Source organism: Symphodus melops (genome assembly GCF_947650265.1).
Source record: "Symphodus melops genome assembly, chromosome: 13".
Taxonomy (NCBI): domain Eukaryota; kingdom Metazoa; phylum Chordata; class Actinopteri; order Labriformes; family Labridae; genus Symphodus; species Symphodus melops.
In genome coordinates, this window is record NC_136703.1 from 13,252,184 (window position 1) to 13,274,646 (window position 22,463).

Genomic DNA, 22,463 nt, shown 5'->3' on the forward strand with positions numbered 1-22,463 from the left:
AAAAGCTGAAGGCTGTCGTGGCCTGTCATTGGAGTCCTGTGGTACCGCTTCACCATACGTGTCTATCTTTGGACAGTAAATACATTGACAAAGCCTTTGTCAATTACCAAAGAAGCGTTTATTACACAAATCTAATTATTGCAAGTTATCGCAGACCAAAAGTGAGTTTTGCTTCGCTTGGTTTAAGGTTTAAATACAGGGTCGAGATGCTCGAGGCTGAGGGCGTGGCCGCGTGCAGTGACGTGGTGTGTTTACGTGAAAGCGAGCAGCAGTTGCAGTCAACACGGTAACAGTGGACCACAAACGGTACGTTGTCTTAAAAACATCGGTTATAGATACATTGTTGATAAAACCTTCTGGAGTTTTTGAAGTGGATGTCATTGGATTTGTCGCTAACCAGTGTCCAGTGTACTTTAGCATTAGCTCGCTTACAAGCTAACATGCTAGCTCTACGCGACGGTGAAAATGTAGTCAGGCTATAATTAATGTTTCTTCCCCTTAGACCAGCCTGTCAGCTGATGGTCTGAACATGTGTAGCCTATGTGATTTGTATCTTGATATTTACGTCATCTTTTAAAGCAGTCGATGGTTGTAAAACGACTATCACTGTAGCAGACTGTTTAGCCTCATGTTGTTTTTGCAAAGTGAGCTAACGCTAGCTGTCAGTGTCAGTCATCTGTTTATGTTTAATGACATGTTTGATAATCTGCTAAATAATAGCTGTCAGACCATTTTAACTTTACGTGATTATGAATGTTTTGGTTTTTTTTTTTGGGGGGGGGGGGGGGGGGGGGGGGTTTGCAATAAGAGTCTTTGATACAGTATTTGTTGGGCCAACTAAACCAAACCCTTTTCTTTCTGAAGGCGTCTGCTCTCTGTACATTTTAACAACACATAACACTCATGGTTGAACATTGGAGATGGAATACGTCTATCCCATCGTTTAATCTACACTCAAGATACGACTTGTACCAAAGGTATTCATACAGCTTTTCATGCTTTCTATTAAAAACTCTCTTCCAGTGTACCCTGGTGTGTCACCCCTATCCGGGTGCCATGTTCCTCAGTTACACATGAGCTCTACTATGTGGTACATCATGCAAAGCATTCAAAGTAAATACTCCTTATCCGAGCGTCTCATCCGCACAATCGCAGCCATCCGCTCATTTCCACACGACAATGTGGAAGATCTCATTCGTAAGGTAAGCCTGTTCATCTTCCTCTCTCACTTAATAAATGATATCTGTTAGTGTCATGAGTTATCTTGAGATTATTCTGTCCTCTACTGTCTAGGGTGCTGATGTGAACCGGATGCATGGCACACTGAAGCCTCTACACTGTGCTTGTATGGTCGCTGATGCGGACTGTGTGGAGCTGCTGTTGGAGAAGGGGGCAGAGGTAAGTAATAACTTCACATCCAATCATTTCCATTGTGACACCACCTGGTTTGAGATTTGGTTGGTTTTATTCATTTCAAATAAGATCTTTGTCGAGAAAATTGTTGTGTGGGCAAGCCAGATGTTTTTACTTCCACCCGGTTGGGTTTCCTTGATAAAGCATTTAGAATAGAGAACCCGGTCGCTGAAGAAATTAGTGCTTCAACCAAACCTAACCGGAGTAGTATCTGAACTTCCACTGAATACTTTCATACACAAAAATCCAATATGTTGTGTCTCTGGCTTTTTATGTCATTCATGTATTTCCCCTCTTTAAAAGTCAAGAGTAAGTATCCTTTATTTAAAAAAAAAAGAAAAGTTAAAAAGTTCCCTGTTCAAATTAGAACTTTTTGATGACATGAATATGGCTTCACAGAGCCTTTAACTGTAATGCTCTGTTTTGGGGGTGACACACACTGTGCTATAAGAGTTTCTCTGCCGTGAAATGTAAACTTTGTGTTGCCCTTTACCGCAACCATCAAACTATATTTGGCTCTCGCCAGCCCTTTTTGATCTTGTGCTATCAAACATATATGCATAAGGTGCAAAAGGACAGGTGAACAATCTGTGCCTCTCAAAGGTGTTGTTAAGACTCGGCATTAGTTGGTTCATTACATTACCTTTCCTTACTAGGTAAATGCTTTGGATGGATACAACCGCACAGCACTGCACTATGCAGCAGAGAAGGATGAGAGCTGCGTGGATCTGCTGTTGGAGTACGGGGCCCAACCAAATGCTCTTGATGGCAACAAGGACACCCCACTGCACTGGGCGGCCTTTAAAGACAACCCAGAGTGTGTGAGAGCCCTGCTGGAGAGTGGGGCCTGTCCCAATGCCAGGGACTACAACAATGACACGCCTTTGAGTTGGGCAGCAATGAAAGGCAACCTGGAGAGTGTCAAAGTGTTGTTAGACTATGGGTCCCAGGTCCATGTGACCAACCTGAAGGGCCAGACACCAATATCTCGACTGGTAGCCCTGTTAGCGCGGGGCCTGGGCACTGAGCAGGAGGAGGAGTGCCTTGAGCTGCTGTGCCGGGCGGCAGGGCAGTTTGAGATCCGGCGGGCTGACGGCACACTCCCCAGGGAGCTGAGTAAGGATCCCCAGCTGCTTGCTAGGCTCACAAACATGGTGACTCAGGCTCCAACACTTCGCTCTTTAGCACGTTGTGCTGTCCGAAAACGTCTCGGAGTTCAGTACCTTCCCACTGCTGTAAAAGAGCTTCCTTTACCAGAGACGATCAAAGAATATCTCTTGCTTAGAGACTGAATCGATTTCATGATTACATTGCACTTCACAGGCTTTTTTGGCAAGGAAGTGTCTGCATTGAGTTATAGCTAATCCTCTTAAAGTTGTGCACTTGGAGAGGTGTACGGCCCTCTCCCGGTCTATTATTTTGTCCATTGATGAGTCTGATCAGTTTCAGTTTAAGGAAGGAGACTGGACAAGCCATTGTTGAACTGATCGCAAAGATCACAAAAGTAGTTATGTGATCTCTGGTAACAAAGTTAAGGATTGTAAAAAAAAAAAAAAAAAATTCTGGATGCAACAATACTTCTTAACCCAGCCTGTATGGAGTACTCACAAACTCTAAAGTAACCAGTGAAGGGCTTCATATGAGGAATAAACCTACCTTCTAGTTGTTCACAAAGAGACAGTTCGTCTGTTTCATTTTATTTTGGCTTGTTATTCATTTATTGGACTACTAAATACACATAACATTTTAATACTTTGATGAAAATAAAATAATGCCATGGTTACATTTCACATAGAATTAACAAATATTTGATTATTGAGTTTGTTGGAAAAAAAAAAAAAACAGTTTTGTTTTTTGTGAGGTTTATTAATGATGTCTGAAGTAGGGCTCAGGAGAAAAATGTTATTTAGTTGGTCTGATTGTGCCATCTCTTTTATGATAACATTCTGGTAAACGTACAATGGCAGTCAAGTTCTATATATAGAGGATGGAAACAAAACATGTTTAAACGCATACTTTGACCAGAGCAGACAATGTCCTCCTTGATGGAAACACTTTTATTTCTTATGCAGCATCACAAAGGTGACACAATATTATCACTGGATTCACAGAGTTCACGTAAAGTGGCAGCCAAATCCTCCATCCAGTTTATTAAAAATGTTTTATGCGTTTAAAATAACTTTATTTTCAATTAAATGTTAGAATCTTAGAACCTTGGAATGGCATGATGACTAGGTTTTTGTTCTGAAAGGTCTGAAATGTATCTACATTTTTTTGGTATTGGCCTAAAACCTGATTGTTCTGTTTTTGAGTTTGTTTGCTTGTTCTGCTGCTGTATTTAAAAATGAAACATTAGATCATGTCTTGTGTACACCTGCAGAAGTGCTATATTTTTTTCTTTGTCAATGTAAAAAAAAAAGAAAAGTAAATGCCTTTTTACTTAATGTGATTCTCTTCATTGTTCTTTACAAAAGTGTGAACTCAATAAGCTGTCCCTTTAAAAACACATCTTGGTGCACTATTACTTTAAGGCTTCGATGTAGTAGTGAAATAATCCCTACTGAGTGGCTATGTCAACGTTTAATGATTGCCCTGCCTAAGAATTTTCAGGTTGAGGTATTATTTGCACAGGCCTCTTGTCACAGCAGACTGGTCATAGTAGCTTAAGCTCAGGTGTTTCTAATAAGATTAATTGTGGCTCAGTGCTCGTCAAGTGTCCCAGTAAGACAGCATGCACAATACTTGAGCTGAAACCAAAGCATGCTTAATGAAATCCAGCCATCGCTATTCTTAATATCTACACCTGGGCTTCTTCTTCATCTTGAATGACTGTTTAAGTCTCAGCGTTGTGATAGCCAAACCAGCTGTCAAAGCTTTCTTCTTTTGAAACAGTTACCTGTAAGGATTGTCATGGCAATGCTATGATGGTATTGTTTTCCTTGCAGCATATAGATAGGAATACATGTGGCTTTGTCAAAACAAACCATACCCGGGCTTTAAATCTAAAGTTAAACACCATAGTGTTAGGTTTCGAGTAAGAGTAGAAAATGTTTTCTGATGCAGTCTTCTTATTAGAGATGATTGAATAAAGCTGTTAACACTTTGGTCCTGTTTACAGTTTGACTGCAGTTATTTGAGTGAATTGGGGCCAATACGATAAGATGGCCAGAGAAGTTGAAGTATGAACCACAATACACGTTTACTGTTGCTTTGACTGTGTTTTAATTATTTCAATACATGTTCAAAAACCTAGTACTCTGAGAAAACTTACATTTATGAAGCAAAAGGGCAGCAAAACATGATGTGATTTTTTTTTTTAGATATTACAAGTTTACTTTAATCAAATATTAATACAGTCGGAACGAAGAGAGAAAGGAGATATGGCAGATCGTGTTGTTTTTTACTCTTCGGGAAATAATCCAACTGTGAATCTAGTATATTAATTGCTCAAGTTATCCACTAGAGGTCTCTCTAGTGTCATTTCTGATTCCAAATTAATTGGCTTATAAAACGTTAAATGTGACTTTAAGTGGTACTTGTCTAAGGAAGGCAATTTTGATGTTATGTAACTGTAATTGTAATTGTTTTCGGGTACATCAGCTGCCAAATCTTCTACACTTGATGCATTTTGAGTCATGTAAAAAGCCCTTTATGTAGTATCTCATATTCCACGCTTGAAGCCTATACATTTATCTATTTCTAATGCTTCAGTCCATTGTTTTTAAGGCTTGCACATCAGGCTCCCTTGTACTGGAGGACATTTACTTGCAATGACAGAGTGCGGGGTGATAATATCAGGTCGGAAGAATCCTCCTCATTTTTAATGTTCAAACACCACACATGGCTTTTACAGTATGGTCAATTCGAAAGGATTTTTAAAACATAAGGTTCACAAAACACATTTACAAATACAGTAGACAAGAAAAAAAAACACATTTAAGGAAAGAGGAAAATTGGGAGAATGTTAAGACCTGGTGTTTCTTAAAGAAATCTACATCCATCATTGCAGTTATTGTGCTCTGTTTATTTAGCTAATGCACTCAGGGACAACATACACCTAAATTTGGTCTTTGATGTCCATGTAATGAACAAGTATTTTAACAACATTTTTGCTATGATTATGCTGGACATATTACAATATATTGCCAGCAAGAAAGAAATAGAGAATTACAGTGACTTTTTTCCTTTGCCAGAGGCCTATATGACTGTACCCCCTTATAAAATTGTAAGCATTTGTAACTTGACATTTTAAATTCCTATGAATTAGTTTTTGCATTGCAAAGGCCTACATGGTTGACAAAAGTTAAAACAGTGATGTTTACATGTTCATTAATGTTATTAGCATCTGTTCTTCTCATTTCGGGGGTCTGTGTGTTAACTTATGGTATATTTAGAATCTTATGAGTTTTGACAGCAAGCCTTGTTTATTAAAGGTCTAACACAAGCTAAGAAAACAAATGCTGTATAATTGTGCAGAGCCTAGATTCAAACAGATAATACTGATACATAAGATGTACTATGTATACTATCCTGTGTAAACTCGTGTATCTGGTAACAACTTTATTGAAAAGTCTCAATAACAAATGAAACAGGTGAAAATAGTAAGACTTGAGCCAAAAGCCTCTCTACGCTTATCAATACCTGAATTCCTTTCTAAACAATTTGACTGCGATAACTGCTGTGAATTCTCGCGATATTTCGACGTCAAGGGGAGTGTCAAATTCCAAGAGAGAGAGGAGAGGAGAGGGGAGCCAGAGAGAGAGGGGCGCAAGGGTGAGTTTGTAAACACTTAATAACCCTTTAAATTTAATTTAACAAAAGTTGTTTAAAATACACTAAACTGTATCACATTGTTGCTCGGTGCGAGAGTTTTCAGAGTTTCTGTTTGTTACTTTTAATTTGTCTAAACTGTTTCCAACGTTTCATTCGGACCCGCAGTCTCGCTTTGCACTCAAGTGTCAGTCCGCTAACCAACTTACTGGGAGCTTTTTCAGCTTTTATGATTTTGTCTGTCCTCTGTGCCCTTGAAAAACACAACTTTACTGCAGAAATGATCAAATACGTGTGTGTGTGTGTTTATTGACTCCGCGGAAACTGTTTGTGTCGCTGTTATTACTAGTTTCTGATGGTACTTCGGCCTGTTGTTAACGCTAGCCACACCAGCTAGCCATTAGTTTTCCGTGGATACAAAAAAGTTGATTTCGAGGTTTTAGCCAATAAGAATACAGAGGCCCATGTTATTGACAGGGTGTAGAGCGGTGCACTCAGCAGAGGCTGCTGACTGACGTGCATGTAGCCAATAGTTGTAAAGAAAAGGCGGTCTTGTTACGGTAAAAGGCAGGGCTAAATATGCCCGACCGTCGCCAGACGATAATGAGACTGAAAAAGAGAAACCTTGTTTAAACCAGTCATCATCGCTGTCTGAAAGAGGGAACCAACGTTTTAAGGACCTTGCATTTCAGTTTGACATTGTACTATTCAACATGACAAAAACATCTGGAAGATTATTCTTCCGTCTGTTTTTGGCGGCAGAATATGTTATAATGATAATGTAAAGTCTCTAAAGAGACTCAAAGTCTTGGTCTCAAGTTATGATATCCATAGTATTGCAATGTGATCTGCTCGACGCCCCAGGATCCGCATCTCCATGCATGTCAACACCTTCATTAGGAATGTAGGTCATGTTTTTGGCGGAGTTATACCTCATTCCATCACACAGCAAGAAAACTGCACCCTGTTATATCCAGACACATTTCTTGACCCACTCTGCATTAACACACATGATGAACGTATTCATTAATTCAGATATATATGCTAAGTCGTTTTATTTTAAATATAAATGTTTTGCATCAGGTTGAGATGCCAGCAGTATCTGCCCATTTCATGTTTGGTTTGTTTACCCATTAAATAATGTTATAGTAAAGCATTAATCATTTAGCAAAGTAACTGTCGGCACAAGATGTTTGCATGCACATCTCTTGATAACTGCCTCAGCTCCAAGTGATGACACAAATTCCAAAAACCACAGAGAAAATGCCCCTGAACAAAATGAGCACATAATTTATTTTAGAAATAATTTCATTTAAGAACGTGTCCATTCAATATCCTCCTGCATCGTTTTCATGCTTTAAGCTTTGAGGCTTTCTTTGTTATACATACCTGGATATAGAATTTCATTTGTTCCGTTTGCCAAATCTCAGCTTGTGCTTACATATTCGTCTGTCTTCTTTGTGTCCTGGCCAAAAAACAAGACCTCCCCTTTCTAATTCAGCAACCACTATTATCCCTTATATTCCTTTAGCTCTTTTATTTTTTTCTAACCCATTTTGCACTATCCCTCTCCTTTCTTTCGTTTTTTCTTTTCGCGGGGTCTCCCCTACCCTTTTGCAATTCAAGCCTCAGATTCCAGAGTCATGGCTGCAGTGAGAGCTATTAATACAGTTTGTTTAGTCAGTTTCCTAGCAGGCTGCATCAAACACTGGATGGCTGTGGCTGATTATAGCTGGGACTCGTTCCCTTACACCTGCTGAGTCGGAGAAATCCAAGTTAACTGTGAGACTTTGGCAGCAGCTCAATGAGACAGGACAGGAATTAGGGCAATTTGAGTGCTTCCATGTCACCTTGGATGAAAGGAGGTGAAAATAGGTGCACTTGATATCCATGTCTGTAATGAATATCAGAGATGTGTATCAGGGCTAATGTGACTAACAGACTGATTTATTGTTGACGTGTGCGTGAAGCAGAGCATTTTACAGAGTACAGTAAAAAGTTAAACTTAAAACTATTCCTGACGTACACGTACGGGAGACATCAAGCACTTTGAGCAACAGTTATTCTGGATACACGTACGTTTTGCAGGAAAAGACACACATACAGTAGTTGCAGAGTTTAAAGGATGTCCTTTGACACAGATCGTTGTCTCACCACAACGCCAAGCAAGGGATGCTGCAGAAACAAAACTGTTTAAATCAGGTCAACATATTTGTCTGGGCAGCTATGAAAACAAATGGTATTTTTTTTCTCCCCAATCCTCTGAAAGTTAGAAATTTATTGGAAATTAGTGCCAAGTTTTAAATGCAATTACAATTTGGCTTTCCACTATTATAAAAACAAGATAGTTAACGAGTGCTTTTTTTGTACAGTAGGAGTACTTCACAACTAGCCCATTTATTTGAATTTATTGCTGGATTTTTAAAATGTTCAGAATGTTGTAGTTATAAGAGAGTTTAGGGTTTGATTAATGCTTGTCGTGCAGATGTAGAGTCAATGAGTAATTGTGTTTAATGACTCTGATTTAATTTTGATCAGAAATAATCTTGATTATGATTTGTACCATGTTGAAGCAGCCGTAGTGAAATCACATATGGTCCAGTCTACCTAATGACACTACCAAGATATAAACTTAGAACTCTGTTCCCATTCCTCACGCCAGATGTGTCTATTCCCCACACACAGTCCACACCCTCAGTATAACGAGCTAGACTGACTTTCTTATTTGCAAACGCATCTCTGGCCAAATAGACGCAGTGGATTGGAAGCACTGTGAGGGTCCTGGCACCAACCTGTTGTCTTTGTCCAGAGCATGGGAGGTCTGCTTCATCAGCCTTATGACTTGCACAGAGAGGGGACAGGGTTTTTTTTTTTTTTTTGCTTACTCACACAATAAGGGATCCATTTTGCTTCCAGAAGAAATGGACTTACAACAGTTAGGCCTGTTACAAGCCCAGTGTCATGGGAGAGCGTCGCTATTCCACCGCAAGGTTTCAGCAATCATGTGTTGGCTCAGAGGTAGCTGTCTTCTGTAGAGGGAGGGAGGAAGGAAGGAGGAAAAAATACCGAGTTCAACATTGGGAAAATGTTCAAACATTTATCCCTTGCCAACATAATGAATAATCTGTCACACTCAATATTGTCAGACAACATGCTCGTTCAATGTAGTACTTACAACAAACCAGCACAATATTGCCGTTCTGAATATGTCTAGCTGCCCTTGCTGTTCACATTAGGCTTGACATGCAGAGGCATTCATGCTGTCCTCGTATTATTTGTACAAACGTCGGAAAAGTAAATCACAATATGTCCATTTTGTTCGGCCTCGTGTGAAGTTGTTAGGGTTGGATGGCACTCTACTCATGACTGCATTTGAACAGAATCTTACTGAAGATTGAAGTCGTCACTGACTTTCTGCTTGTATACACAGCAAAGTCCTCGATGCATGTTGCTCATTTCTGTACTGTCAGTGGGACAACATTGTGTAACAGTAACAGACGTCACTTCAGGCCAGTTGAGAGTGCTAAATCATTAATGTCATTTGTGCACTGCCATCCCTCCAGTTACATGCTTCCATGACCATCTATTTTTTTTTCTGAGCCTCATAGTGAGTGTTGTTCAGCTGTGCAGAGAGTTGCATTGTGGGTAGGTTTGGGGGAGTTTGGGATGTGGGGAGGGCTTATAGAAAATAGGGGGGGGATTACTACTCTTCTTCTTGATGATTCTTTTTTTTCTTTCTTGTCTTTAATTGACAAACTTGTGTTTTTACATTAATATTGCCACGAGAGTGAGTGCTGTCAGATCAGCGCTCCTGAGGGAGCTTCTTTTTACTGGTGCAAAATGTGCACATTTTGGGTCACTGCTATAGCTTTAAGTTTGTGGGCCCTCAGGGGCCCCCTACTTGTCTCGGGTCCCAAGCAGTTGCCTGCCTTGTCTGTTGACAAGCAGCGCCTCCTGCTCGCAGACATCTCGAGCAGCAGGAGGAGGAGAAACCAAACATCAACATTTGCATATTTAACTCTGACAACATTTAGTCCGTTTAAATGCTTTGAGTGTATTTCTTATTCAACCAAATGTCCAAATGTTTGTGATTTCACTTGAACTAGTTTTATAATAATTAATCTAGGGTGTGAGCCAAATGTCAAATAGGTAAATAAGGGTTCTTATTGGTTCATTGAAATTGGATGGAAACAGTGATTTGAGATAAGAGAAACAGCTGAATCAGAGAGGGAGAGATTAAAGGCAAAGGGCTGGGAAGTGAGGAGAGGGAGTGGTAATGAGAGAAGGAGGGATTGGAAGCAAGGGAAAAGGAGACAGAAGGAGGGGGACCTGTCTTTGTGTTAACGCTCGCCGTCGCTCTCTCCCATGGAAGCGGCTCCTCATTGGTCGGCCAGAGTCCCCCCTGTGTGAAGGAAGTATCACCAGGGAAACTTTGTCTCGCTGCCTCTGTACATGTTTTCCTACTTGCCAGGGTTATTTTTAAATAGCGTTCGGCTTCCTGCTCAGACCGAAGACTACAAGCCACAGCATCCCTGTTTTGTTGTTTTTTTGGGGGGGATTTGCACGTTGACAACTGAAGACAAGTTGCAGCAATGTTCTCCTCCTCTCCTCTCCCACAGTTACATCATTGCAAGTTTTTTGCAAAAATGGGGGATGACCGACCTTTTGTGTGCAGCGCTCCTGGCTGTGGACAGGTAAGTCTTCTCCCTCCTTGTTCTCTGTTTCAGGCGCGTGTGTGCCTGCGTGTGTGTGTGCGCTTCAGGGTGCTCTTATGAAAGTTAATCTAGCTGTTAACTGTAGCTCCTCGTGTTTGAGCGTCTTAGCTTTGAAAAGAAAAAGAATTTAAAGCAAAACAAAAAAAGGATATTGGACATGAAAACACATATTTGATTAAAATAAATTCTTATTCATGCACTGATACTGCTTTATAGGCTCTAAAAGACTTCTGAACTTGTTCTTATTGCAAGAACGAAACTTACGTGCTCTGTTTTTTTTTTTTTTGAAATTTTTTACGTCTATCATAATCAAATACAGATCTATGCAACGAGGAGTACAGATGTCGTTCTTCTTGCATGCTGTCTCTTAAGACAATGCTGTCTCCTTTAGCAGTGACTCACTGGAAGCTCCAATGAGTAATCAGAGCACAGTCATTGTTTCAACCTGTCACTGTTGACTTCCAGCGCCTGCAGACACAGGTTTGAGCCGCCGCAGTGACTCAGCTGAGCGCCAATAGAGCGCTCACATGCCAGCAGCGTGGTGTATCGTCGGGCCCTTGGCCTCACATCACAGCAAATTAAAAGAAGTGTGCTCTCGGACTCATGACTGTTCAGAAACAGGAAATGTCATGTCTGATGTTGTGCTCAATTAACTTGTCTTTAGCCGTGTTCAGCTGTGTGTGACATGCTTTGAGCTGGTTATGGATGATCTCTCTCCGGAGGTCTGGAGGACGAAACTGTTTGTGTGGTTAAGTAACATTTGTGATTCAGAAGCCTTTTTTTCATCCTCTGATCAGAAGCGATGTGTTGTACATGGGAGTTGTGGTTTAAACAACAGGGATGTAAAGCAGTTAAACATGAATATATGATAAATAGATGATTTATTTGGCTGTTTTCCTTTCAGAACAGTATGGACTGAAGGATAGCTCCAACCTTCATATTTGATATTTTCGTAGATTTTTTTTCAGTGATGTAAAGACTTTGCATATTTCATTGGTGGATATGATTTATTCAGTTTCTTGTTAGAACAACAGAATCCCATGGAAAGCAAAGGGACCTGGATGACAGTGTCGGTCCATAGTTTTATTTTCACTCGCTCCCTTCGGTCTCTCCAGCTGAGTTCACTTTCTCTGCTCGTGAAGAAGTCCTCCAAGTTCACAAGCAAGCGTTAGTAGCTGAGTTTGTGTGTTCTCAGTTTTGTGCTGGGCAGGATGTGCTCAGGTCACATCTTACTGGAAAAAAAAACAAAAAACTGTGTAATTCAGTTTGGATCTGCTTTAAAAAAAAAAAAAAAAGCAACGATATAAAAAATAAATGACGTTGCCGGTCAGAAAAACTGAAACAATAAACAGCATAAAGAAGCCTGTCGAGCTGAGAGAAAGTGTGAGGTGAAATATTCTGTGTTTACACACGTTACACCAAAGTCATTGATAATGTTAAAGTCGTCTTAACAGGCTGTTTTGAGATCTGATCTTTTTTCCCCCTACGTTTCTAGTTTTCTACGTCTCAAAGCTGTTCAGCTGTTGCCCTTTACAAGCACCACTTGTCTACCAAGAAAGTCTGAATCAGACCCATTATAGACCAAGGATGATTGACTCCTGGCTTTGCTCAAGGTTTTCCTTTTACCAAGCTAACAACAAAAACAACAACAACATCAGCAGCCCCACATTATATAAAGTGCTGTATTTATTTACCGTGTGGGAAAGGGGGGGTAACCTTAGCTGCCCGTATCTCATCCAGGGAGATTAGTTAGAGATAGTTTCCTACACCAGAGCCTGTAACCTTGTTCAGAGGAAAGAAACAAATCAGACGTGCAGTTGTATTGGTGATGCTGCCTGGTGGGGCTAAAAATAAGCTCCCTGACACTTGACTGTGTTTCCACTTCGCTCTCTCACGTCCGAACTCGCAACTGCAACGCAGCGCCCCCCAAAAATAGGCACCAGTTCCTGGTGAATAGGCTTGTGTCACAGCCAAGAATTCCTCCTCCGACTTCACATGATTCACCACCTTACTTCTCCAAAGAAGAAGTGGCATGTTTCTGATCAGGCTGTTTGTTCTCTCGTCAAAGGTCTGATTTGACCCAAGACCTCCTGTAGCTTCCACTTTAGAAAGCAAATAATAATAACACCTAAACTGTAAAGATGATTGTTTAGGACAGATTATGAAATCCTCGCGTTTGACACTTTGTCAGCTCTTTGACTTGTTGCTGTTTGTTTTGTGCGGGAGGTTCCTACACTTCATTTGTCAACAGTTTTAAATATGCAAAGATCTCATTCAGCTAGTTAGTTGCTTCTATTGTTGTTTTATTGGAGAAATGTGCTTTCTCCCGAGGGAGACAATTCATTGAAGTGTGTTTCGTAGAAGTATCTTTCCTTTTTCCATATAATTCAGGCTTTTGTTCAGAAATTTGACCCAATGGCCGGCAGCTATGTGGCCTCACTGTTGCCTTGCAAGACACGAGGAATTGTACACCCACAGTTTTCTTTGTTGTTTATTTTAACAGACTGTTTACATGCTATATGCTGCGTATGGTGGACTGCATGTGAAAAAAGATGACCTGTCTGGGATATTGCAATATGTTATATGGGTTATGTTACTTTGGGTCACTGGGACAAGCAGACAATAAAACACACCCTCCTTCATACGGTGTACTTGTCTCTTTTTCTTCTGGCAGAGATTTACCAATGAGGACCACTTGGCTGTTCACAAACACAAGCATGAGATGACACTGAAGTTTGGACCAGCCAGGACTGACTCCGTCATTATTGCAGGTACAGTTCCAACTCCCAGCGTAACTCATCGTCTTTGTAAAGCCTCGTCCTGCAGCATCCAGATGACTGCTTAGCATCAGCGTCAGCCTGCTCCAACACAGTTCTATGAAAAGCTGCTCAAAACACACACGCATCACATAAGATTCCCTATTTAATTTAATGTGCGAACTAAGTGTGAAACCGTTGTTTTGAATAAAATTCTGTGTCCATTCCCTTTTGCCAGACCAGACACCTACTCCCACCCGCTTCCTAAAGAACTGTGAAGAGGTTGGTCTGTTCAATGAGCTGGCCAGCTCCTTTGAACAAGATGAGGAGGAGAAGAGAGCAAAAAACTCTGTAAGGACGGCTTTGGCCTGATGATTTTGCTTTTATTTATTCTATTTATTCTTATTAATTCATAAGAAATGAGAGCCCCCCCCCTCCACCCATGTAATTAACAGTTACTTCTTCCTTATGGTCTTACTTGTTGATGTAGACAGAAAAGATTACTGCCCTGCTCTTCTTCTTTGTGGTCTTTATCATTTTAACTATTCCAAACAACTCTATTTAAAATGTTTGTTTTCTATAGATAGATTTTTATAAACAGATTCCTTTGTTATTTGGTTTGTGTGCTGAATACTATCAGTGCCAACTTCGTTTTTTTTGAATGTGCGGTGATCTATGAGAATATTTTCTTTGATTCGTCCTGTGAACACTCTGCTCTTTCTCCCTTTCATTGCCCCTGTCCTCCTCAGCTCCCTGCTAACAACTCTGGGGCTTTAGACATGAGCCTGCAGACGCCATCGGAGATGAAGGTGAAAGAGGAGGCTCCCGTCGAGGTCGACTCCTCGCCACCTGGAAGCCCCGACTCTTTCTCGGACATGTCAGACAGCAGCAGAGAAGCTCTGGTAAAAGGACAGGTATAGGACAAAAACAGCGTTAGTGACACGTTAGTGTCGAGAGAAGAGTGTTTGACCTCGAATGGCGCGTAAGGAGTGTTGCTCCTGATTTGACTCTCAACTACGTAAATGTTGGTCATGGATGCGAGCGGGTGTCACCCTTCGTCTTAGAGATGTTTGGCCTTTTATATTGAACTCATCATGTGTTTATTAAACTACTCAAAACAGAATTCTAATTGTATTGTGTTGATTTTCTCCCAGGACACACCGCCCAGGAGTTCGGCCCCCACTCCAACTATTGTGCGTCCAGGTTCCCTCCCACTACACCTTGGCTTTGATGCCTTTCAACCCACCATGCCTTCACCCACCTCCGTCATCACACAAGCACCACCTTCCAATCGGACTCTAGGGTAGGTACACCCCAGCTAGAGGTGACGACGTTAGATTGTGAAGGATTAGAATGTAGCATTGGGCTGCAGTGCACATTCTATCCTTTGGAGTTCTACGTGTCTATGTGTCTTGGGTTTTTTCTTTCCCTGGTTCCTCTTTTGATTTACAACAAAGCACCATTCAAAGCTGAAAATGGAAATGAGAACAAAACTGAAGAGTTAGTGGCTAAACAGAACTTCACCTCTGTAATATGAAACTGTTGAAGATTTTTCCAAACGGACAAGGAGCAAACAGTGGTTATTTATTCAAGAAGAGAGGTTAGCACTTTGGATGGCAACACATCATTCATTTTTAACCAGCTCCAGAGTAAGCATTCTAAACAATATGCTGAAAGGCAGTGGGCAAGGAGAACAGCCACGCCTCGGTCAGCAGACGCACATCTTCAGAACGCTCAGGTTTGATTCATTTCGTGGAGCTGTTTGCTGCTCTCTCTTAGTTTTGCTTTAATCATTGTAACAGGCCTCTCTAGAAGAGGCTCGCCTGCTGTGATAAGGGAATGAACTTTTTTTAGAATGGGACTTGTGTTTGGGTCACTTTATAACACTTGAGAGAAGTGGTTGTGTCAGTGAGATCTGGACTGTTATTTTGTTTTCCATGAATGCTGCTCAGAGGGGGAACAGCTTCCTCTCTTCCCTCTTATCAATGCATAGAAGACACTTACGACTGAATTACTTTGGTCAACTGTGCTGTAACTATAAACAGAAGCCACAGTTTGGTTTTGGGGTCAAGTTTCTGTACAAGTTATGGAAAACAGGAAAAGGCAACTAAATGTCCAAAATATGTATTTTAGACTTTTCCTTTATTGGTTAGGACGGCTGAAGAGAGACAGGAAGTGTTGGAACCTAAGGCCTCTGTGATGCCTTCAAGCGCCGCTGTGTCATCGTGATCGGTTGCTCTGATGTTTTGTTGCGTCTGCTGCTTCTTCTTCTTCTGCGTTTGTCGTTTGATGATCGATCCCAAACATTGGTACTGTCACTTTTGGGGACAAACATAAAAAGTGTTACACGTACTGTGGTAATCACTCTGTGTCTGCCTTTATGGCTTTATTATCACGTTTCTCTCACCTGCATGACTGCGTGTGTCTGAGTTGAGTCACATTTGTGTTGAATAAAAAAAAAACAACCTCTAACTCCCTTAAAAAAAACAACAAAAAAAAGACCTAGATGTGTAACGTCTTTATCTACAGCTTCACATTTATTCAACAGTGGATGCAACAACTTCTTTATGGCAGCTCGCGTGCTCTCTCTCTCTCTCACATTACTCCAAAGAGGAGAGAACACATTTAAAGATCGAAGCAAAAGACGGATGGAAACATGTAGTGCGAGGTTAAGTTTTCACATTTTCCCAACTTTTAATCTTTTTTCTGTTTGTGAGTAAACAAAAAAACTCAACAATCGAGCATGTTCTTTTTTACACATCCCACGATCAGATATTACAAAGACAAGTAAATCTGATAAAAGCTATTACTTCGTTAACATTTTTTTTTTCTCTAAAACCCTTCTGTCTCTGAATTATGAATAATATGTTTTTAAAATACTACTACATAGATATTTAGATGTATAAAAATATATAATATATACATACTGGATTTCTGATTCTCTGATCTTCATATATTTAGTGTTGGATTGAAAAATCTCTCCTAAACAGTGATGTTGGAAACTGTGATTTAACAAAGGCTGATACTCATGCTTCTTCTGTCCCTCTGTTGTTTCCCTGTGCAGCTCTCCGACCAGCCACTACCCCATGATGATGCTTCCCTCTGGTCAGGCAGTTCCTGTGCTTCCTGGTCCAGGACAGATTCCCTCTGTCATTAATGTAACGCACATTATGCCACTTGATATTTTGTCGTTTGATCAATAGGCGATGAAGTTTTGAATTAATGAGAGAGATAATAATAATCCTATCATTGTTTCTAGCTTGTCCGACCCATGTGTATGGTACCCAACATTCCTGGAATCCCAGGTCCTCCTCTGGGAGGCAGCAGCAGCGGCTCTAACTCCCCCTCCGGCTACAGCATCCACTCAGAGGCCAAGATGGTCAGCTCCAGATTAACTCTCTATTTTTGTCTTCTTATCTCTTCTTTTTGTCTTCATCTTCACCCTCCAGCCTCACTCTGCGCTGGCTTACTTTATTCATCATATGACTTTTTATTGCAGTTGCGAGTTTATATAACTCTTACGCCACATCGCATAACACTACTTTTTGCATGTATTAAATCTTATGCCTTGTTGCTTTGTTGAGCAGAAAGGACTATACATGCCACGGCCACAACGTACATAGTCGCTCAGTAACTGACGATGGCACCTAATTGTGCCATCGTCAGTTATTTTTACACCATCCCCTTCAGGCGACATAATCTTTTATATCACAAAGAAAACATAATCTTAGAAATGTTCCAGGAACATATAACTGCAGTTGGCTTACATCATCTAAAATGCCTGGAGAGTTTAACCAGTAAAAAGGGTGAGATAGGATGTCACATGAATGTGATGCTGCTGGAACAGGCTGGAACTGTGTGATACTCTCAGGTCAGTATGGGGAGAGATCTCAAGTGGAGCGCCTCACGGATGTCATGGCTGAGGGGATAAAGGCTTTTTCCGGGTGGCGTTATGAAGAGATCTCGTATTAGCTCTTGTTTGCTCTGCTTTCGATGTGTCTTGATCCCTTAAGCATCTTGATACTGATTGTGGTCATATTCTCCTGTAGCGTTTGAAGGCTGCACTGTCACAGCAGAGCCCGTCAGGACACAGTATGGGGGTCATGTCCATGGGTGGCAGCCCAATGGTCCCTCAGAGGGTCGAGCAGAGCCAGCTGCTCGTCCAGCAACCAGATGCTCCATCACCTGCACAACCTCAGGTACACAATGTTATCTGTAGTCGGAGATCTGGAGGAGTAACAAGTCATACATAGTTTAATGTTTAACATAACACCTGTTTCTGTAAGATGAAACTTGTGCTGTACTTCTTGTAATGACAATGTGCTCTGACTAAAATAATGCAACTATGACTCAAACTTCCTCTTTCTCTCTCGTCTCTCTTCTGCTCCCCCTCCCTGCGTCTCTTTCCTTCTTTACCCTTTGCCGCTGTTCTACCTTTAGGTATCTCCAGCACAGCCAACAGGTGGGCGGCGGCGGCGGACACTAGACGATGATCCAGATGAGCGAAGGCAGCGCTTCCTCGAGAGGAATCGAGCTGCGGCATCGCGCTGCAGACAGAAACGCAAACTTTGGGTCAGTTCTTTAGAGAGGAAGGCTGAGGAGCTCTGCAACCTCAACGTCTCACTGTCGGTGAGTGGGTAGAAGTGGGTGGGCTGAGGTGAAATGTGGCCTGTGGGAAGCCTGTGTTAAAGTGTGTGTTGTAACATTAACTGTGCCCGGTGGACGGAAACTGGAGGCAGAAGTTTTTTCATTTTCAGATAAGTCCGATTAGTTTCATAGAATTATAGGTAACTGGTTGGAGTTAATAGATCTGTAACCAATGAACTCACAACAACTTGTTTTATCTTCCATGGTTGCTTTAGGTTATTTTCATACTGCACAACCACTTCTTCACTGCCAGTTGTGCTTGACGAAAAAACAAACTGTTGTTAACTCCTAATGGTGCATTCTTTAATTTGAAACTTATGAAAGCTTTTCTCCAACAATGATAAGCATTATTAAGATTAAAAAAAGAATTAGTTGTTTGGGGCGCTGGTGGCTCCTTCCCCGCTCCCTCTCCCTGATTTCTGTCTCTGTCCACTGTCCTATGTCTACAATAAAGTCAAAAACAGCCTAAATATAATGGTTAAAAAAACGTGTTCTTATTTTATGGATCTTCAGAATGAAGTGTCTCTGTTGAGGAACGAAGTGGCCCATTTGAAACAGCTGCTGCTGGCCCACAAGGACTGTCCTGTGACCACCCTACAGAAGAAGACTGCCTACTTAGGTGAACCTTTTATTTGACGCCTCTAATATGTTTTCCATCATTATTTAGGGAAGAATGTGGATGCTGTAAATAAAACACTGCTGAAAGCAATGCTGTCCACAGCTTATCTGCAAGGCTAGTATGGAGGGGATTTAAAGTGAAAGCAACTGTCTGAGGTTTAAATCTGTTTGTTTTCTCCTTTTGTGTCTAGCTGCAGAAGAGAGCATGAAAGACACCTCAGAGCCCACAGGGTCTCCTGCCCCAGTGATCCAGCACAGCTCTTTGGCGCCCAGCCCTTCTGTAGGGCATAATGGTCTGAGCTCAAGGGCAGCAGCGGAGGCCATGGCTATGTCTGTGCTGGCAGGAATGGGTCAGCAGCAGAGGTCTGAGAGTGGACCCTCTCACATTATCATGGCTGCACAATCTCAATCCGCTGCCAGATGATGAGCGATTCCCCCACAGCCCAGAGTTGGCTCACACTCATTTCCCAGGGGTACAAAAGGGCAGCGGATCCCCAACCTCCTCCCTCTTGAATCGACAAGTGAAAATTTTGTAAAAAAAAAAAAAAAAAAAAACCCACCACCATCAACACCACCACTCCCCTCGCTGTGCTCCTATGCTCTCTCTGCCCCCTCCTGTAGAGCCATCATGCTGTGGCCTGGAGCTCAGCAGCAGCCTTCTGGGAATGGACCGAGACTTTGGAAAGAGCTTCCTGTTCACTTTGCCATAGACTACAGGGGCTGGACTCCACCCTCACATCCTTGTTTCCCCCTCTTGTGCTTCTCATCTCTCCTCTGTTCTGTAGGACCGACGCCGCCTCACTGGACTGTTGGACTGTATCGCTGAGTGTACTGACGCAATGAACTTTCCATATGGACACCTTAGCATGTGCACAGATTCTAACACACAGGTGTTTCAAAGATTCACATGATCAAATCAGATACCACACAGGGCTTCACACTGTTTTCAGCAGGGAATAGTGCCTTGTTGATCCTCAACTTTTTTTCTACCCATACACACAACCACACACGCCATCAAAGCCTTTACATCCTTGGCTCCAAAGACGCAGTCGTCGTCAAGACGCCTGACTCAATTTGTACCGAAACTCTTTGTAAATGGTTCCCCCTCCAGGTGGTGCAAACACAGAACCCAAAACATTACCTCAGTCAAACCGTTGATGTTCACATAGATTAACTGTGTGTGATTGGCTCCCTGTGTATATATTTATGTACATCAGAACATAGCAGTTTGCCTACTCCTGATCTCATACGTTAATAGCTGGATTGTTAGCATGGGACTTTTTCTATTAGAGTGTTATGTTGTTGATACAGTACGTGCAGCTATATATTTTTTATTAATTGGCACATCCAATTCAAGATTTGACCACAGAACCAAAATGCGCGAGACGGTGTGTTTTCTTAAAATTAGTATGTTTGAGGGTATCTTTTTTTTTTTTTAAACCTGAAGGGAATAATTCTGTCCCCTCCTCCTCACTTTACTCTAAAACAGGCCGTTTTGCTGTTTATTGGTTCGTTTTCATTGTATATCAAATTATCTCTGGTGTTTCTCCGTGTGGGCTCTTGACTTCCTGTAACTGTTATTTTCACACTTCTCTGGATGGTTGCACATCCTTGCTGCTCATTGGAAGTGCGATGAACCGATCGGTCTCTTTGCTCTCTACCAAACCTAACCTAAGCCATAATGACTTTACATTTTTCTTTTTTTATCTCTGAATCTCCAAAGACCAACTGGCACTTGTAAAGAAAAGAAGTACATTTTTTGACTGTTTTTTTATTTAGAAGTCACAGTGACACAATCATCAGTAAATAATTGCTTGTAACTTGCACCTGTTCGTTCCACACAGTCTCTCACACAATGTCTCATATATTTGCCTTAAGATCACATCGGTGCCTCTGATATTCACACTTAGAGACTTAAAGATTTGCTCACATGGAAAACAGTGGACCCTCAAAAAATATGATGTTTAATTGAATGATAACCAATTACAGATGTACCCATTACAGATTCCTAAAAGCATTTCAATGCAATGTTTGACCATAACTCTCTCCTCAGTGGCAAAAACAGAACATTACTGGTCTGTCATCTGCTGGAGAGATACAGCAAAGACATCCTCGCGCTCTGAGAGAGATAGTAGTTAAGATGTTTCACGACTTCCTGATTGTCTCTTGTTCTTTTGAAACCCCACCAAGATATTTGAACAAGATATTACTCTATTTTTGACATAAACACCTAAACTAGCCTTTTGCTTTTCTTGTTTTCTGTATATTTGCTTCTTTCTTCTGTCGGATGCCATCATATATTTGAAAGATGTGATATTTCAAAAAACAGATATCTGTCCACACAAGGGCATGTTTTATGCACTAAAATATTGAAAATGTATGTTTTATTTGTATTTCTGCTCTTTTATTTGCAGTTCTCTTGTCCTCATGGTTTTCAAAAAGATATCCGATTTTTTTTTTTTTCTTAATAAAATTTCTCTTCTCTGCCATGTATACATTAATGGGAATTTGCTCTTCAACTTTAACCTTTCACCTCTGACTGAACCTCGTATCCAGTAGTCCCAATGGAGACCCCGACATTTTGTTGTTCTTTGGAGCTAGCGCTATATTTGGCTGGCAGTCCCTTTTATAGACTTGTTCATATGAAATTGAAATACAAACTGTATTTAGCTTTCAATTCTTCATGTAATTCATGTCATTGGCACCTTTTCTGTCATTTCATTTGTGTTGTAGTTTCAACACCATACAAACTTTATCATAATGTGTCTAAATGAACTGGTGAATAGAACACAGATTTCTTCTTTGTGTTTTTTTTTTTCATTCATTAGTCCTTCAACTATCGGCTCCATCCCCTTTCTATATGTTTGAAAATGAATTTGGTCTTGTCTAATTACTGTCCTTGTCTAACTTATTCTTTAATTGGGCAAACTAACAATCATCCTTACTGTTTTTGGCATATTTGTGTTACCTAGAAATAATGTAAAAATAGGAATCAAACGAAAAATGCAACAATGTGAATGTTGCACAAAATGTATTGATGGTTTTTCACACTCCCGTTGATGGACTTGATAATTTCTGAAATTGTCGTTGTACTGTACATATCTGTACTATACGAATATATTTACTTTTCCATGCATGTCCAAGTGGAATACTATGAACACTTACAGTGCTGCAGTTTTAATAAAAGAAACTACATCTTAATAAATGTGTTTATTTTTGTTATCTGAAAGTTGTAAGAAATATTTACATAGGACAAACATATTACACATTTCAGCTATGGATATGACACTCTTTTTTGGCTGTTTGTTGAGCACCTAGGGGAATAATGAAGTATTTCCAAAAACCTCTGCACTGGCCCTGCTATGCTTTTGTTCCACTCTCTCTCTTTTGGAGAGGCAAAAGTGGCACCAGGGGTTCCCAAACCTTTCTGCACGATACCCCCAAGATAACAGTGCTAGCAACTGAGGTCCCACATTGTCCTTGAACGTGGTTGACATTTTCCATATAGTGGCATTAGAACAGCACAAAAGAACACAACTGCCCA

At 40.9% G+C, this 22,463-nt stretch overlaps 1 protein-coding gene across 4 annotated transcripts; it reads left to right on the forward strand.

Moving 5' to 3' along the window:
- Positions 1–2: 2 nt before the first annotated feature.
- On the forward strand, positions 3–22,124 carry asb8 (ankyrin repeat and SOCS box containing 8). 4 transcript variants are annotated; one of them, XM_079359932.1, is made up of 14 exons: positions 3–306; positions 1,024–1,202; positions 1,294–1,398; positions 10,803–10,877; positions 13,573–13,669; positions 13,893–14,005; positions 14,404–14,568; positions 14,809–14,957; positions 16,719–16,812; positions 16,914–17,033; positions 17,704–17,853; positions 18,095–18,283; positions 18,815–18,920; positions 19,111–22,124. In XM_079359932.1, the coding sequence occupies exons 2-14, from the start codon at positions 1,074–1,076 to the stop codon at positions 19,341–19,343; spliced, it is 1,725 nt and encodes a 574-aa protein (XP_079216058.1). In that variant the 5' UTR covers positions 3–306; positions 1,024–1,073; the 3' UTR covers positions 19,344–22,124. The 4 variants fall into 4 exon arrangements, with proteins under 4 accessions (XP_079216058.1, XP_079216057.1, XP_079216056.1 ...); XM_079359930.1 differs by lacking the exons at positions 3–306; positions 1,024–1,202; positions 1,294–1,398 and adding an exon at positions 6,115–6,186; XM_079359929.1 differs by lacking the exons at positions 3–306; positions 1,024–1,202; positions 1,294–1,398 and having other exon boundaries at positions 10,779–10,877; positions 14,404–14,556.
- The last annotated feature ends 339 nt before the right edge of the window (positions 22,125–22,463 follow it).

Bases quoted from the DNA above. Each gene is read 5' to 3' on its own strand.
- asb8 (XM_079359932.1), top strand. From the start codon at position 1,074: ATGAGCTCTACTATGTGGTACATCATGCAAAGCATTCAAAGTAAATAC. The intron at 14,958-16,718 runs GTAGGTACACCC...TTCCCTGTGCAG, and splicing joins CCTTCCAATCGGACTCTAGG to CTCTCCGACCAGCCACTACC. The intron at 16,813-16,913 runs GTAACGCACATT...CATTGTTTCTAG, and splicing joins AGATTCCCTCTGTCATTAAT to CTTGTCCGACCCATGTGTAT.